General features: G+C 35.5%; 1 protein-coding gene across 19 annotated transcripts in view; it reads right to left on the bottom strand.

Annotated features, from left to right (window-relative positions):
- The window catches only part of SYNE1 (spectrin repeat containing nuclear envelope protein 1), a 289,195-nt gene that overhangs the window by 181,942 nt on the left and 91,609 nt on the right, over positions 1-15,644 (bottom strand). For all 19 annotated transcript variants that reach the window (XM_071435338.1, XM_071435390.1, XM_071435430.1 and 16 more), the window contains 13 exons: positions 14,224-14,376; positions 13,648-13,791; positions 13,146-13,319; positions 11,920-12,078; positions 10,104-10,268; positions 9,415-9,549; positions 8,410-8,568; positions 7,962-8,170; positions 7,590-7,698; positions 6,161-6,325; positions 4,089-4,256; positions 2,395-2,571; positions 988-1,128 (listed from right to left, as the gene is read on the bottom strand). In XM_071435338.1, coding sequence (XP_071291439.1) covers positions 988-1,128; positions 2,395-2,571; positions 4,089-4,256; positions 6,161-6,325; positions 7,590-7,698; positions 7,962-8,170; positions 8,410-8,568; positions 9,415-9,549; positions 10,104-10,268; positions 11,920-12,078; positions 13,146-13,319; positions 13,648-13,791; positions 14,224-14,376 — 2,058 coding nt within the window. The remainder of the gene's footprint in view (positions 1-987; positions 1,129-2,394; positions 2,572-4,088; positions 4,257-6,160; positions 6,326-7,589; positions 7,699-7,961; positions 8,171-8,409; positions 8,569-9,414; positions 9,550-10,103; positions 10,269-11,919; positions 12,079-13,145; positions 13,320-13,647; positions 13,792-14,223; positions 14,377-15,644) is intronic.

Here is a 15,644-nt window from a genome sequence, read left to right as displayed (position 1 = left end):
GGTTGGAAAAAAGTACCCGTGTCCTACATGTATATTCTGAATGTGTAAATACATAAAAACGATCTCTGAAGAAAGTTAATTTTATATTACATTTAAGAAAAGCCCATTTGAACAAACTAGATTGAATTAAATTTATCAAGGGATGCTGCATGTGCAAGTTTTTAACTCAAAAAATCAAAGTTTCTTCTATAGCCCTTCAAGTAATTTATTTTTGCATTGCACAAGATAACATACATCTTTACTTAATTTTTCAATCCCACCATTCACCAAGTGGATTTTGCAGCACCTCATATTTTGTATTTTCACTTCATTTAGCAATTATTTTCTGTCACAAACATTAAACCCACACACCAGAAAAATTTATGCTGAGCATAATCAAGGTAGGTATAATTTATTATTGGCTTCATCAAAGGTTAACAGTGGTGTGTAAACCATGGCACTTAGGAAAAACAAGCACAATTATTACTTCTGTAGTAGTAAATAAAATGGGCTGGGATAATTCTGTGCTACTAAGGACAAATGGCATGTTATGGCTCTTCTCCATGGGATGGGTAGACATCTTTCCTTTTTCTTCTCAGGTCTAAGAGTGTTATTTGTCACATTCCACACAACCTTGCCAAAGTGTACCCTAATACAATTGACAAGCAAGTGCTCAACACTGGATTACCAGCATAGATGATTATTGAGCATAAAATGAGAAGTCCTCAAAATGATATTAACTTTCAGCTTCAGATATCTTAACTATAAATATAGATAACTATAGCTTATATTAACTATAGGCTTCAGGTGCAGACTTTGAGATATCCTTTGTGTTTTTTCACAAAATGGCTTTTTACCTCTGGGAAGTTTATGCGATCTCTCATCTGTAATGCAATTTGCATGGGCATTAATGGGAAACCATGCAAAGATTGAAGGCAATATACTCAGCCCATGTCAACAGGCAAGGCAGAAAGACACCTCAGTTCCTGTATTTCACACACTCAGTACCTTTGTCTGATCCAGTTCTGAGGAGAGGCTCTCTAAACTGCTAAAGTTTAAGATACGTTCAAGTACAGAGCTTGCTTGATTGAGATATTTTACTACTGTTTCTTTGTCTCTTTCAAACTGCTCCCATTTATTTATTGTGACCTAAAAAACAGACAAAACCAAAAAAGGAACACAAGGAGATCAAAGGAGACAAAACAACATTTTCCTTGTACGTTACTGAAAAAGGAAAAAAGAGAAAGTCTTGACATAAAATAATTTTCCTGAGAAGCCATCTACTTAACAGTAAGCAGATGAAACTCTTCTAAACCAAATAAAACTTTTTCCTTAAATGTTTGTGGATTCATATTATGCTGTGCAAAAAAAGCACCATCCTCTAAGTTGCCAGCAGTATTTAAATCTTATGTCCTGTAAGAAATCTAAAGTAATAAATGAAGACATTTAGGATGACAAGTAGAAAAAAATATCAAAAGGATTTTTAATTCCTTTAATGAAATAAATTACAGTAAAATGTTAGAAGAAAATCCCTACTCACAGGAAAATCACACATAAGGACCTATTTTCTCTTTTCTGATAATGCAGAATTATGATTAACCTACAGCATTTAATTACCAGTCACAAGGACTACTACAGCTTAAACAATTATTTTCTTGATTCTGAAGCACAGATTAAGACTTTACATATGGGAATTTTTAGAGAAAAAATTTGTTTCAATAATTTGTGCTTAAATTAAGAAGTTACTTGAGGTTTATTGATTGTGTTTCTCATCTTATATTTTCTCATGGGAAACAATTTTGGTGACTTAAACCATTTGCACAGAATAGTGGCCATTTGGATTAACATTCTGCTCAGAAACATGTAAAGAGCAAATCAGATATGGGTGCAAGAAGCTATAAATTCTAATCCCAGATGAGTCCATGATTAGTTATACAAGCTGAAGCAATCCACTTGAATTTCCCGTGACTTTCTCCTTCTTTAAATTTAGGATCACAGCATGTATTTCACACAGTAGTTGTGAGGATTATATTTGCACATCAGGTGTTATAAACCTAATATCCAGCCTAAGGACACTCAACTAAAGAGCAATACCATCTTTAGTAACCAGAAAAGAGACATCAAAAAATAAATTCACAGATAAATTATTTAAAACTGTTAACTATTATGACTGAATAGTTGAGACTTTTAAACACTTCTAGCCTGAATCCTATTTCTTTATTATTTAAGAGGTATACAGTTTCAAGAAGTTTTCATAGTGGTACTGATCATGAAAGCCCCGAGGACCAAGATTCAAAGGTGAGAAAATTAGCTCAGTTTTTTGATATTAAAAAAATTGGCTTTTACTAAGTTTAAAAAAAAGAAAATGAGGAAGAAGTAAGCATGAGGTCTTATTTCCAAGAGCAAAAGACTCACCTGCAGTTGCTCTTCCCGTTTCTCCATAGTCTGCTGCATGTTCTCCAATGTTCCCTCTAATTTTTGTAAATCCTCTCGTACTGTGCTGGGCAGTCCACCTTCAATCTGCAGCCGCTTGGCTTGGGAAATCTGCTTTTGCACATCTTGCCTTTTTGCACGGAGTCTCCTTGTCCTTTGCTAAAAGGATTCATCCAACAGGAATGATTACTTACTTCTTTTCAGCCCCTTTGGGAAACTGGAATGATGGAGCACCTTTCTATTTTTGCAGGGGTATGCAATGAGAGTAACAGACAAAGGGACAAACGGGCAAGTATTTTTGAGAGTCACACACTCATGAAGTATATGCTCTAGCTTCCAAAATGTCAAATGCTGCCTTTTGTAGCATGTGCATGGAGAAAAAGAGTGAAAATGTGGCCATTTATCCAAAACATATTTGAGAAAGCAGAAGCTGCAGCAGTTGAGCAACCACGGCAGGAGTCACAGGCGCATGTATTCCTCACGACTGAATCCACGTCTGCTCTGCACTCCTGAGGCATAGGTTGGAGCCCCAGATTGAGCAAAGCAATATATCAGCCCTCTTAGAGAGCAGCAGGGTGTGGCTAGCTTGTGTAGCTCTGTCCTGGAGGTCTTTTTGATTTGCAGCACTATCAGAAACTCCTGAGAATGCATCCTCTCTCCTTTATAACATGTCTGACCCAGCCAGCCTTGCTATGTAAACTCACAGCTAGCTCAATTCTACTCTGGGTCCCTTCAGGTCTGTGTCAAAATCTGTTTCTGCCTTGGTAGACTCCATACTGCAAGGAAAAGAGCTCAAGGAGAAGTTAACTGTTTCTACTACCTCTCCTAAAATGGATAAGGAATGTGGAGTATTTAAAGAATGAATACAAACCTTTACACATACAATAGTGCTTGTAAGTACCAAAGAGTTTAGATAAGACACAGGTAAGACTTAGTGATTGGTCAGACACTAAGCTGTTTGACTCCACAGAAATAGATGTCAATATAAAAAACTGAAATAATACCCAAACATTGGCAATAAATGATTCCTAATCTCATTAGCTCTGAGCAACTCAAAAAGTTATTTTCCTATATTTGGCCTTAAAAGCTATGATTTTTGGTGTATGGAAGCCATACCATTGATTATTACTGTAGCCTGTAAATGTTTTGATCCATTATCAGTGCATTAAAAACCTCCTGTTCTACTCCTACAGAATAGAGGCCCATCTGTCACAAAAATAGCTATCCAGAGAAGGAAATGAGGCTAGAGCAACACCTTCCCTCCAATATTTAGAGTTGGGGCCACATCAAACTGTTAAAATAGAGAAATTTCCAAAGCCAGAATTGTGCCCAATTCACCATGATTGAATCTGAAACTCAAGCTATAAAAAGGTAAAAGAGGGAGAGTCTACATATCTGCAGAGAACACTCACCCAAAATTTAAAGTGAATGAAGTTTTTTTCAGTGTTTTGTGTCCCAAAACCCCATGTGAAATAAAACTAGACAATTAATATTTAAAAGATACTGAAAACATTTTTCACTAAAAGAAACCAATTCTAGGCCATATAGGACTGTTTCCTTTATAACTTTTTCAAGTTTAAATATAAAGACTTATATTAATGGACATAACAAAATTTTGTAATTACATAAATTGGTCTTTTAAAAAAAGTGGATATGGACATGAGTAATTGCCCTACCTGATGATGAAGCAGTAGTTGCTGAGCTTGTAATAAACTTTCTGTATCCAGGATCTTTTCAGCCTCTGCTTGGACTTCCTTAGAGTTGTTGATTAACTCTTCAATTGCACTTTTAACTTCTTCTTTGTACTGGACACAGTCTCCAACAGCACCTAAGGTATTTTCAATCTAACATCACAGATAACTTTAAGTATTTAATGTTGAAAGACACAGCTATATTTTAAGGGTAGATTTAGATTTGCAATACCTTTTCAAAAACACAGTATTTTTTTTTAAATTTAAAACATTTTTATCTCCAGCATTTATGACACCTTTAACTTTACACTGAAAAAGTGTCTCTAGACTTAAAATGTGACTGGGGAGACCTCTGTCTTGTTCAAACATACTCCCTGTTACACTGTCAAATGACAAATAGCTACTTATGTGACATCTGTGACAGTTACTTACTGGTGATCACTTAGAAAACACACACTCCTTCCTTATCCTTGCATGCTGATCCAGATTCCAAAACACCTGCACTACTCAACACACACAAAAAATTTTGCTGCCGTTTGGACTGTCTTCAGCATTGTTTTGGTCAATCACAAATACACTGAAGTACTGAATTACCCTGGTTTTATGGACCCCAATGTGCATGTGCTGCAGTACCCAGTCTCAGCTTGCAACATTTTATAAAGAAAGAGGAGTATCCATTAAACACACCAGAAAGATCTTCTCTATTTGTGTGATTCAGCTAAATTCATGTAGCTGACTCTCAGGCTCTGTTCCTCATATAGTTCCTGTGTTTTAGGGTTTTAATCATAAATAATTCTAGATCCTTTTCCTGTTTCTTTCCTTTCCTTTTTACTTTGGAGAGTCATTTGAACTCAAGCCATATAATTTCCTGTTATATAAATGTTTAGATTTTGGTCTCCAAATCTATTGCTGAACTCTGGCAATGCCCAGTATCAGTCCTTGCCTAAACAGTCTCATCCATCTGATTAACAAGCTTTATAAATAGTATTCTGACTTCTAAGAATCAGTAGTTGTTTAACTATAATATAGAGTGCCATTTAGATTATGCTTTTAGATTCAAACCAAGTATTTACTTCTATTACCCTCATTAAGTTCTTCTTATATTTAGTTCTGACTTTTAGAGGAAACAAAAAACTAGTGATTTAACTCCAAAAATCAGCCCCCAAAAAATTAAAAATAAAAGAAAATTAAGCTTTTTGCAGTCAGGTGGAAATTACATTTCTTGTCCAAACCTTCCAACAGCTTTCACACCACCAGAAGTTTAGAGAACTTTCAATAAATAGATAGGAATTTTATACATTTGAAACCCCTATAAGGCGTCCACAAGAACTGACATCAACAGTGAAATTCTGAAGTCTGAACTCTTTCTCTTTCCTGAACTCTTTTTTTTGCTTTTAAGTGGGTCTATTCAACCTTTTAAGTGCAAGAATCTGTTTCACCTGATTTTTCTTTTAACTATATAAATTGTGAAGCAGTAAGTTCCCTGAGAGCCCACAGAACTCAAGGTTTCAGTGTTTCTGAAAGGTTTTGCTTGTTATGAGTTAGAAATTTCCCATGATTTCTGCCGTTACAGTATCTCCTTTTCATTCAGAGCTCAGAAAACTGCAGCCTTTTTCTGCAAGTTCAGGACATGATATACATCCTTAATGACTAGAAACAACCCCAAAGCAGTGCTTTATTTCAGCATAAAAAATAAATAAGTCATGATTAAAGTGAAATTTTATATCTACTAGCTGATGTACATCATGGTTTTGACAATGTTCACTACAAACTGATTTAAAAAACCTTAAAAAATGGACATTTTGATTGCAGAAACATTTACTATGACACTTTCCAATTCTGCAAGGAGAAAAGATCCAATAGAATAATGTCTTTTTTCTTTTTGCCTGGTAGTCTCAGTGCTTAGCTACCCATGGAGTACAAATTAATTTTTCCCTGCTGAAGGGTTGCATTTTAATTAAAAAAGCACAGCAGGGAACTTGTGCTTGTGAAGCCACAGTTGATGTCATGTCATGTGACACTGTAAGTGGAGAGCTCTTGTGTCTGTCATACTGTACCTCAGCCAGCAAATCTAGAAGTCTCTTGAAGTCACTGGAAAGTTTACAGAGCTCATCCTCTGTCTCTTTGGCCTCCAAATCAGGACAAAGTGAGGTCAAAACAACAAGTCTAGATTTCAGCCAGCTGTGATTTTCTCCATGCTTGTGAATATGCTTCCTAATTTCCTACAGAAAAAATCAAAACATATTTTCTTCAAATATACAAAATACTTCAATAGCTGACATTCATGGCATCACTTCAAAGATTAGTAGTGTAAACATACTACTTTAGCTTGAAACACTAGAAATGTAGTATTTTTCTATTTGCATAGCCCTATCAGATTCTGTTTCAGTCAATGGCCAGAATTTTGCACTTTCACACTTTACTCCACTACTAATTAGTAGTTCTTTAGTTAGTAGTGGAATACTTTTCCCTCATAAACCTTTTTACTTACAGATAGATAGATAGAGGGCAGGTACCACATGTATATTTTCCATATATTCACCATATTTCTTAGTTGCAATTTAAATCTGAGTTGCTGACTTCCCCAAATAGATAATTTCATGCAATATAAAGTTAAGTATAATTTTTTTTCCTATTTAAATTGTTTTTTTTCCACATCTCTTTTCAACCTGTAGTTCATTTGTATCTTTGTGGCAGTGCTGATGAGATGATGTTGGCAGCAGTGAAACTACATGAGTAAATCAGACTTTTTGAAGGAGAACACCCATTAAGCTAAGGATCTATCAGTTTTATCAAGGTCATCCTAATAATGTTTCTCCGTATATCTAGACTCATAACCTGCTCATGAGTTTCACATAAACATCTAAACTATGGAGGTGCTTCTAGTATGTGAAATTAAAAAAAACCCAAAAACAGAAAGAAAGGTCATGTCCCAACTGTCACAATAAATTATTGTTTAAAACTAATTTAAACAACCAACTCAATCTTCAGCTATTCTATCACTTTGTTACCAGTCACTAGTAGAAACTGAATGGTAGTGTATTTTTTCCTCCCCGTTATACTGCGGTAGAAGACAATTTTTGTAAAAGATTTCCTTACAAGTAAGGTCATTCAAAAGTAATTACATATGTAAGATCATTCAAAAATCTGCAATCCAGAAAATTTTTGCTTTTCTTTGAGCAGCACTTTTAACTCTGCATGCAATAAGATGAGGGGAAAATATTTTTTCTATCTACCCCTATAATTTTTATGCTCTAAATATAGAGGGAAAGGGACCTGTCACTCTAAATTATTAAAAGTAAGAACTTCTGCTACATTTGCTGTAACATGCACCTTTCTCCTGGTAATGTTTTTAAGAATACCAGGAATCAACAGAGCTACTATGGTCTCTGTAGTAAAACAGCTGCACTACTTTGGAGCAGAATTTTATCCAGAGTCCCAGTAGCAATGACCACAGCTTTGTTGGAAGACAAGCTAAGGGCTCACCCCCACAGATGCTTTACACTGCTTGTACTTGGCAGTATCATTAACATTTTCCTTTATCTTCTTTAGCTCTCTTTCTGTTGATGAAATCCAACTTGCCAATTCAGAAAATCTGAAATAAGATATCAAAGGATTAAAAAAAACAAGTTAGACAAAAATTGCCACCACAAAACAATAACCTTTTAAGTGTAGGCAAAAAATGATAAAATCCAGTTGAAGCCCCACTATAATTTGTGGAATTTACACAAAGTATAGTTTTCTACTTGAAGCTAAGATCACAGCATCACTTTTCCCATGGTACTGGTCTATGATGACACACAGAGAAGTGACCATGCATAAGGCTCTGCCAGACCCAAGTAGGAATGGAGGTGACACCTGCTCCTATAGCCCTTCCAGGTGTCCGAGTGCTCTGTCAGCTTCATGTATGTGCTGTCTATCTGGGATTTCAGATCCTTCAGGATTCGCTGGCTGCTTTCCAATGTCCCCCGCACTGGATCAGACACTGGCAGCTTTTGGCACAGTTCTTCCATTCTTTGAAGCCTTTTCTCACACAGGTGGTAAGATCCCTTATCACCAAAGAACAACTGATGGGAGACAAAGCAGAAAATTCAATAGAAATACAAACTGGAAGAAATCACCCAGCATATCTATATATTTTTCATAAACTACTAAATGAAAGTAAATTTTTTTTAGATCAAGAGATGATCTGTCATAAGCTGGAGACAAAGAGTTTGTTGGCTGAAGAGTTAGTCATAACTTCTGTTTATTACTGACATTGAAATGTATTTCTGCAAACACCCCCCTGGAGGCATGGAACTCATACCATGTGTTCCTTGATCATTCTTTCATTGCCTTCTCTGGATAACACCTTGTTCTGTCGAGCTAGTTCAGCTTTGCACTCCTCCACCGTCACCAGGAACTTGCTTTTCTGTACTTCAATTTTCAAGTGGATCAAATGATAAGGGGCTTCTGTTTGAAGATCCTACACACCCACAGGGGCAATAAAGAAGCACAGAGATAAAACACTACTCCCACTACTTCCATGTAAATTTGCTACAAATAAATAGTCTAAAACCTGATAATATAGAAAATAAAACATATATGTTCATGAACAGATAGGGGTTTGTTCATATCTACTTTGTTACCAATGCCTTAGATTTATCAAAATGTCATCAGTTGTGTGCCAAAATGTGTGTGTATAGGGCACATTACAGAGAAATCTTCATTCTGGGCAAGACATAGCAAATATTTCCTGTATAAAATAGTATTCACAACTGCTTCCATAGGTTTCTGCCTGCTTGCTAGTGAGACCCCTCGTCCATCACTCCAACTTTGACCAGCAACATATTGTAGCAGATAAAAAATTCCATAGGTGGTGAGTAAAGTTAGTTCAGTTATTTGAGTCTTTGGCATAAGACACAATTTAGGCTGATGGTCTGATGTCTGACAAATTTGTTTGGTCAGGAAAGTAACTGTAATTATCCAACATCAGCATAAAGGAAAAAATGCTAGCACATGTACTCAAGACAGGTATCATTATGGCTGTATATAGCTGGGGAGAAATAATTAAATAAAAAGGGTTTTATAATTAATTTATCACATTCCTTGAATTTACTAAACAGGGTTTTTTCAAGAGGCTATTTGTAGGAGTAGAGGTATCTAATATTGTAAAATACTTTTCCCCCTTTTTTTTCCCCCCAATTGTATGAGAAGCCAAATAATACAAACTATTTTGTTTTCTTTCATTTTAATTTTTTTCAATATACAGGTCATTCAGAAACTTTCCAAAACTAAAGACTGACAATATCCAGAGATGCCATTCACTAACCTTCCACTGCCTATGGAGTTTCCTCACAGCTTCCTGCAGGCTGTGCTGCTCTTGTTCTGGGAGGATATCAGTTAGTTCATCACAAGCTTTTAGAAAAGCATTTAGGACTCTCTGATCCAACTGGTTAAAAAATTCCTGAAGTGGTGGCAGAAAGTGAGAAGATGAAGCTGGATATTGATATGCCAACATGAAGTTCCCTAATACACTCTCTAAGTTTCAATGGTATTTCTGTTCCATTAAAGAACTGATATTTAAATAAAGGAAGTAACTATTTCTAGCCACTTAAAGTCCAGCAAATTAATTTATTCTCAGCCAGTACACTGAGATGGCATTTTAACAAGAAGACATTTCAAAGTTACATGCATATGTTACGGTTATAATACAGAAACAGATACTAATCTAAAAACAGAGCAGTGGATGTGTTAGATTTTCAAATATAATGTTCTAACTCTCAATGGTTTACTGAAAACCCCACTCTAGGTTTTTTCACCTTCTGGTTGCTTACATGCAATCTTACATCAGTAAGTGAGCTGATAATTTCCTTTTTTGTTTTTCAATATTAACATTAGTTTGATCTGATCTGTATAACTTCGACACGTGCAAGAAATCCACACCAATTTTAGAATTAAACAGGCTTTTATGTCATGCACTCAAAGATTTCCATGAGGAAGGTCAGAGAATTTACTCACGCTATGTTTCCTGAGAAGCTCTTCAGGATTTCCTTTTTCTTTTAAGCAACAATTGGCAATCTGTATTACTTTCTCCAGTTCTGCTCTAGACTCCTCAAACTTCTTCATCAAACGGCTATTTGCTTCTATGTTTTTTCTCCACTCACCAGCTTTCCTGACCATATTCTGAGTCACAAGCAAAGAAAATGAGCTGGTACTTTCACACTGAGTTTTATTCGCTCTCTTTTACCATGACCTTACAAAACATGCATTTAATTTGTTTCACTCTTTTAAATATATGATTTTCACCATGCTTCTCCCTCTCATCATCCCATTTTCCCTATTTTTAATACAGAGGCTTGTGCTAATGTCATCATTCAAATAAAAATTAGGAGATTACATGTCTCTGATATTTTCAGAATGCCTCTGCCATTTGATTACTGAGTTTTTTTCCTAAATCCTGCTTTCAAACGTAAAGCACCTGATATCATCAGAAGCTTGCCATTCCACTTTTCCTAGCACCAAACTATCTCCCCTAAAATGACTCAAAGTGAGGGTGTGGTTTTTACCCATGGATCCAACCAGTTCCATGCTACAGTTCTTCTGACCTGGAAGAGGTTTGTATGATTATCACACCAGTACATCAGATAAGCAACTGGGAACAAAGCTGCTTAGAAGACAGCAAATTTTGTGGTTTAGCTGCTGAAATCCTCATTTTGCAACCCTAGTCACAGCTCTTCCATTAGTCTGCTTTTTAGTCCATCCCTGTGCACTGCAATATCCAGTGTCTCCAATTTCATGGGCAAGTAAGAAAACTTACCAGGAGAAATGAACAGTTCAGCACTTGAACTGCTGCAAGGTACTTGCATCACTGCCTACTGTACATCCACTTCACCATCCTCACTGATTACAAACCTCAGTGTAAGGAATATTGGTGAGTTTACCCAGCTAATCAAACCTTTCATTCTCAACTAAAACATCTTGCTAAATCTTTTCAAAGTTTTCTGATAAAAATATCTGCATAGTAATAGAATTGTATAGGGTTGTACTCTTTACATGAAAAACTGCCAGTTTCCAGTCTGACACACTTTGTATGATTATACCCTAGTTTTTAGGTTTATTTTCCAACACAAAAGAGATAAGCCACAGCCCAGCCCTATAGAAACAGAGTAATTAATGTTGAACATGGTAATTTTACCAAGTTACAAGTGCATCTGCTTTTGCTACAATAAGCTAAACTTAAACAGTTATTTCTACATTGGTGCCAAACGGCCCCAAAAACAGCAGTAGCAACTGATAACAACAGGTAAGGGGAAATATAGGTCAAAGGCCACATCTTTGGATTATCAAATGAAATAGATTTTCAGATTTCTATATTCACAGTCCACTGCATTTTCTGAGGAAATAAAAAGTCCAGCAATAGTGGCATGTGCAAGTTTCCATCTTCCATGCTTTGTGTGAAAGGGGATGTGTGGGAATATAGAAGCAGATGATAAGCCAAGATAATAAAGTCAGGAGAAACAGCAAACAGTGCAGCCCTAAGAGTAGGATTTCAGGTTCCTCAATCCAAAGGGCCCTGAGGCATGTGAAAGTTCTCTTAAATCCTGGGTTCCTCTGTGGCAGGCTCACCTCTGAATAAGTGCATGGAGAACATGACTGTCAATCCCCTGACCCCTTATTACATGATAAAGACAAATCTTTAGTTGATGACTTGACATCAGAGAGGTGAGCTATCCAGGACAGTAGCTACAGAGTGATGAAATGTAGGTACAGTAGGATGGATCAGCTGCACATGAACAAATTTTCAGAAATATGCACCAAGGTACGGCATTTTTACCTGAAAAGTAATCTGAACTTGTGTAACTTTCTTCTGAAATGTTGACTGATGAAAATGCTTTAACACTTCAGTTGAAGCCACACACTGAAGGATACTCTGACTATTTCTCTCAATTAGGGACACATCTTTCTTGCAGTTTTCTTGATAAGCTACCAAATCCTGAAAGAAAAAAAAAACATATCTACCCTGGCCAGGAACAAAGAGGAAAAAGGTTTGGCAAAATAACAGGAAGATGCTTTTTGAAAGTAAAGACAAAAGAGATGAGGTCACAGGACTATCACAAAGAGACTACACAAAATATTACATGGAATAACACAGATGACACAACTTTCTCCTTGGATGTGAACTGTTGTACCCAAATAGATTTCTAGCTATTCACAAAACAAAATACAGATATGTATTCAAACCCTTTGGGTAGAGAATGGAGGTCTATTGATCTACATTGTCAATACATCGCAGGTCAATACATTATTCTGTGATTTAATTTTATGGTATTTCTATATTTATAGTATAATTGAAAATAACCAACAGTGACATAGGAATGACAGCTCTCAGTAGCAGAAAGCTTAGCTCCTGCTAAGCTGTACATTAGCTCCTTCCTTGCCTTTCAACAAATTAATCCTTCATATCAGCTTTTGGAATTCAGATTTCATTATAAATTACATTAAGTCATGAGAAATATACTTTTAAAAAGAGAGGAAAAAAAAAACATGCATGAAATAGTACAGGCTGAAAAAATGTTTTAAAAATCCTACTTTGATTTTAACTTTTCAAGTTCTGACTAGCTCTGAACTCCTCCAAAAACAAATGCTTATTAGCCATTAAGAAAAGTTAATGCTATACTGCAATTAATTTCAAATAAAGCACTTTTCCAAGCCTTTAAAAAACTTCAATAATAGTCCAAGGAAACTTAAAGAAGTTTCTGATCTTGATTTTTCATCTGCTTAAATAAAAAAACCAATGTAGTTCTTGTATTTCAGTCCAAATTCCACTAGATTAAAAAAAAAAAAAGTCTTATGTTTACTTCTTGGATTTAAACGAGGACACTAGATAGGATCAAAAGTTTCAAATTTTTTTTTGTATTTATGCCTAGCTGACTTTAGGATAAAGCTACATCTGTTGCCTGAATATCTGCTCAGCTTACAGAGTTACAATCCAAATTCTTAGAAAGATGATTGCAAATACTCAGAGGCAGCAGACCTTCATGAGATGCTTTTGAAACTTACTTGGGCTTTTTGTTTAAGAACAGTTGTTGGTTGTGCTTCAGGATCCAGGATAGAAATTATTTCATTTACTTTTTCAAGAGATTCATAAAAATGTGTGATTTGTTTCTCCAGTTCTTCCAGTGGAGACAGGAGACGTTGGCATTCATACAGCAGGGCACTGGAATACTCCTTAACCTTTTGGTCAAGAAAAACAGCTATTGAAACAGTTGTAAAATTCAGTAAATAGCAGCTTTTTCTGCATGTAGGTTTATATAGTTGTTACCTACTCATTTTTAAGATAGAGCAGTCCTGATCTTGAATTACTCCTTAATGAAAAGAGTATTAAATTTAAGGATGGTAGTCTTAGCATTTAAGAGAAGCAACACCTCCTCCACCCTGAATCAACCTACTGTTACAACCATGTACTTGTTCAAACGCATATCTGTGAGAATTTATGTACAGGACCCTACTATTCATTATTACAACACTCTACAATTTGTAGTAAAAAAAAGCATTCTGCAACCTTGCCCAGCTGCTCTTTGAGCCTTGTCAAAGTTCCCAGCATTTCATTGGCTTCCTCTTGGGAAACTTCTTTTGTAATAAGTTGCACTGTCCTTGTAACCGCTTTGTACTGAGCTTCCATTGCCGGCAATTTCTGCTTGATATTCTGAAAGAAGTGTTTCAAAAATATTTCAACAACAGTATTTATGTGTTCATGGGAGATAAAAGAATGATGAATGATATATATTCTAATTGTAAATTAATTTTGTCCCTGGATCATATTTCAAATCCATGAAAACGGAGCCAAAGAGTATCAATCAACTCACCTGAATATGATTTGAAACTAAAAAGAAAGAAATACCTACTGAGAGAGTGTTTTGGAAATTTTCTCTAAAAATGTCAATAATAGAATACAACTATATATTTTTTAGATATAGCTGAAACCATGCCAAAAAAAAAAAGCACCACTGATAAAAACCCCAATTAATAATGGGAATGCATACTGAAATAAATTAATAAATTTATGCTATCAGAATTAAACAGTTGCAATTTTCTTTCTTTTGAAGGAGGAAGAAAGAAACGAATGGCAGACACTTACTTCTAAATCTTGCACAAACATTTTGACATCATGAAAGGACACTTCTACAGGGACTGAAAATTTTGCATTGCTTCCATCAATAAAAGCTGTCAGATGGGCCACACCATCCACATACTCCTTCCTCATTTTGTCCAGTTCATCTGCTCGAGCATACTAAAAAGGAGAAAGGAAAAAATACAAAACAAAACAACAACAACAACAAAAAAAAAACCAAACAAAACAAAAAACCCCAATCCAAATTAGACCAAATTACATACCTAGCAAATAAGTAATTATTTAAGAGAATTAGCATGCTTTCAGTGCAATTGTTTGCTGGAAATATTCCATTCAATGAAATACAATATAATAGAAAGCAATCTAAATTCATCATCTGCATTAGTTTCAATAGTAATGACGTTAAGACAAAGGTCACCCATACAGGAGATCAGCCTCTTTTAAGGTCTGGGGAATACCAGACTCGTTTGTTTCTACCCTAGAATCAACAGTTCAATTAATTTCTCACTACCTACAACATCAATTTTGAAAATTCAGCAAAGAGAATAAAACATGAAAAGTCTAGAAAAGCTAAAGAATAAGGGAAATCTTAATGAAGGAATGCTGGCTGGGGGAAGGGGAAGCCCATGCCTTAGAAAGTAGAAAGAGCTGTGTGACAGAAATGGTGAAAAAGTCTGCGAGAAAAAAAACCCCACATAGCCAGCATATGAAAGAAGCTGCATTAAGTAGTGGAAGAGACATTTACATCAGTGAATCACCCTAAATAGCATCAGCAAGTAAAGCTTGAGAACATTCTTGTCAACAGTCTGGAAAAATTACAATAGAAGAGAGACAATCATTTTCTGCTTTTCCTTTTAACTTGACTGCATAGGAGATAATAATGCCAGTAAAGGAAACAGATTCAGTACCTTCAAACAGGCAACTGCTATTTAAAAATCACTGAAAGGGGACAATATAGATTGATGTATATTGACTAGAACAAAGATATTTTCTAACGCGTTTATGAGCTATGAAATAGTTCTGTGTAATTAAGATCACATCTTCTCTTTGGTTTCTGAAGAGCAAATATAGAAACCACAACTCTTTTTGTATCAGCTGAATCTCTTACATGAGGTAAAGGATAGGTTTATTCGTTTACTATAAGAGCCTGCTTGTAGGCAAGATAGAAGTAAAGTCTGACCAAAATGGGGAAAAAAATTCAATTAATTAAATTAATTATTGTCCTTGCTTATGGTTGCCATACAATAATTTGAAGGAGCTTTCTTTAAAGAGTAGTGAAAATAGTAATTTTCTCCATGTTCACTGTTTAGCTTCACAGAGCTTTTACAGTAGCAATAGGTACTGAAAAAGTAACTTTCTTTGTAGAACAGAAGTTATGTATCAATAACATTTACTGTGTCAAGACAGGTGACTATGATGAAAAACTA

This window comes from Agelaius tricolor, unplaced genomic scaffold (genome assembly GCF_023055355.1).
Source record: "Agelaius tricolor isolate 1412-34295 unplaced genomic scaffold, bAgeTri1.0.p SCAF_1, whole genome shotgun sequence".
Lineage (NCBI taxonomy): Eukaryota > Metazoa > Chordata > Aves > Passeriformes > Icteridae > Agelaius > Agelaius tricolor.
The sequence above is the reverse complement of the archived record's forward strand: the minus strand, read 5'-3'. Positions and strand labels throughout refer to the sequence as shown.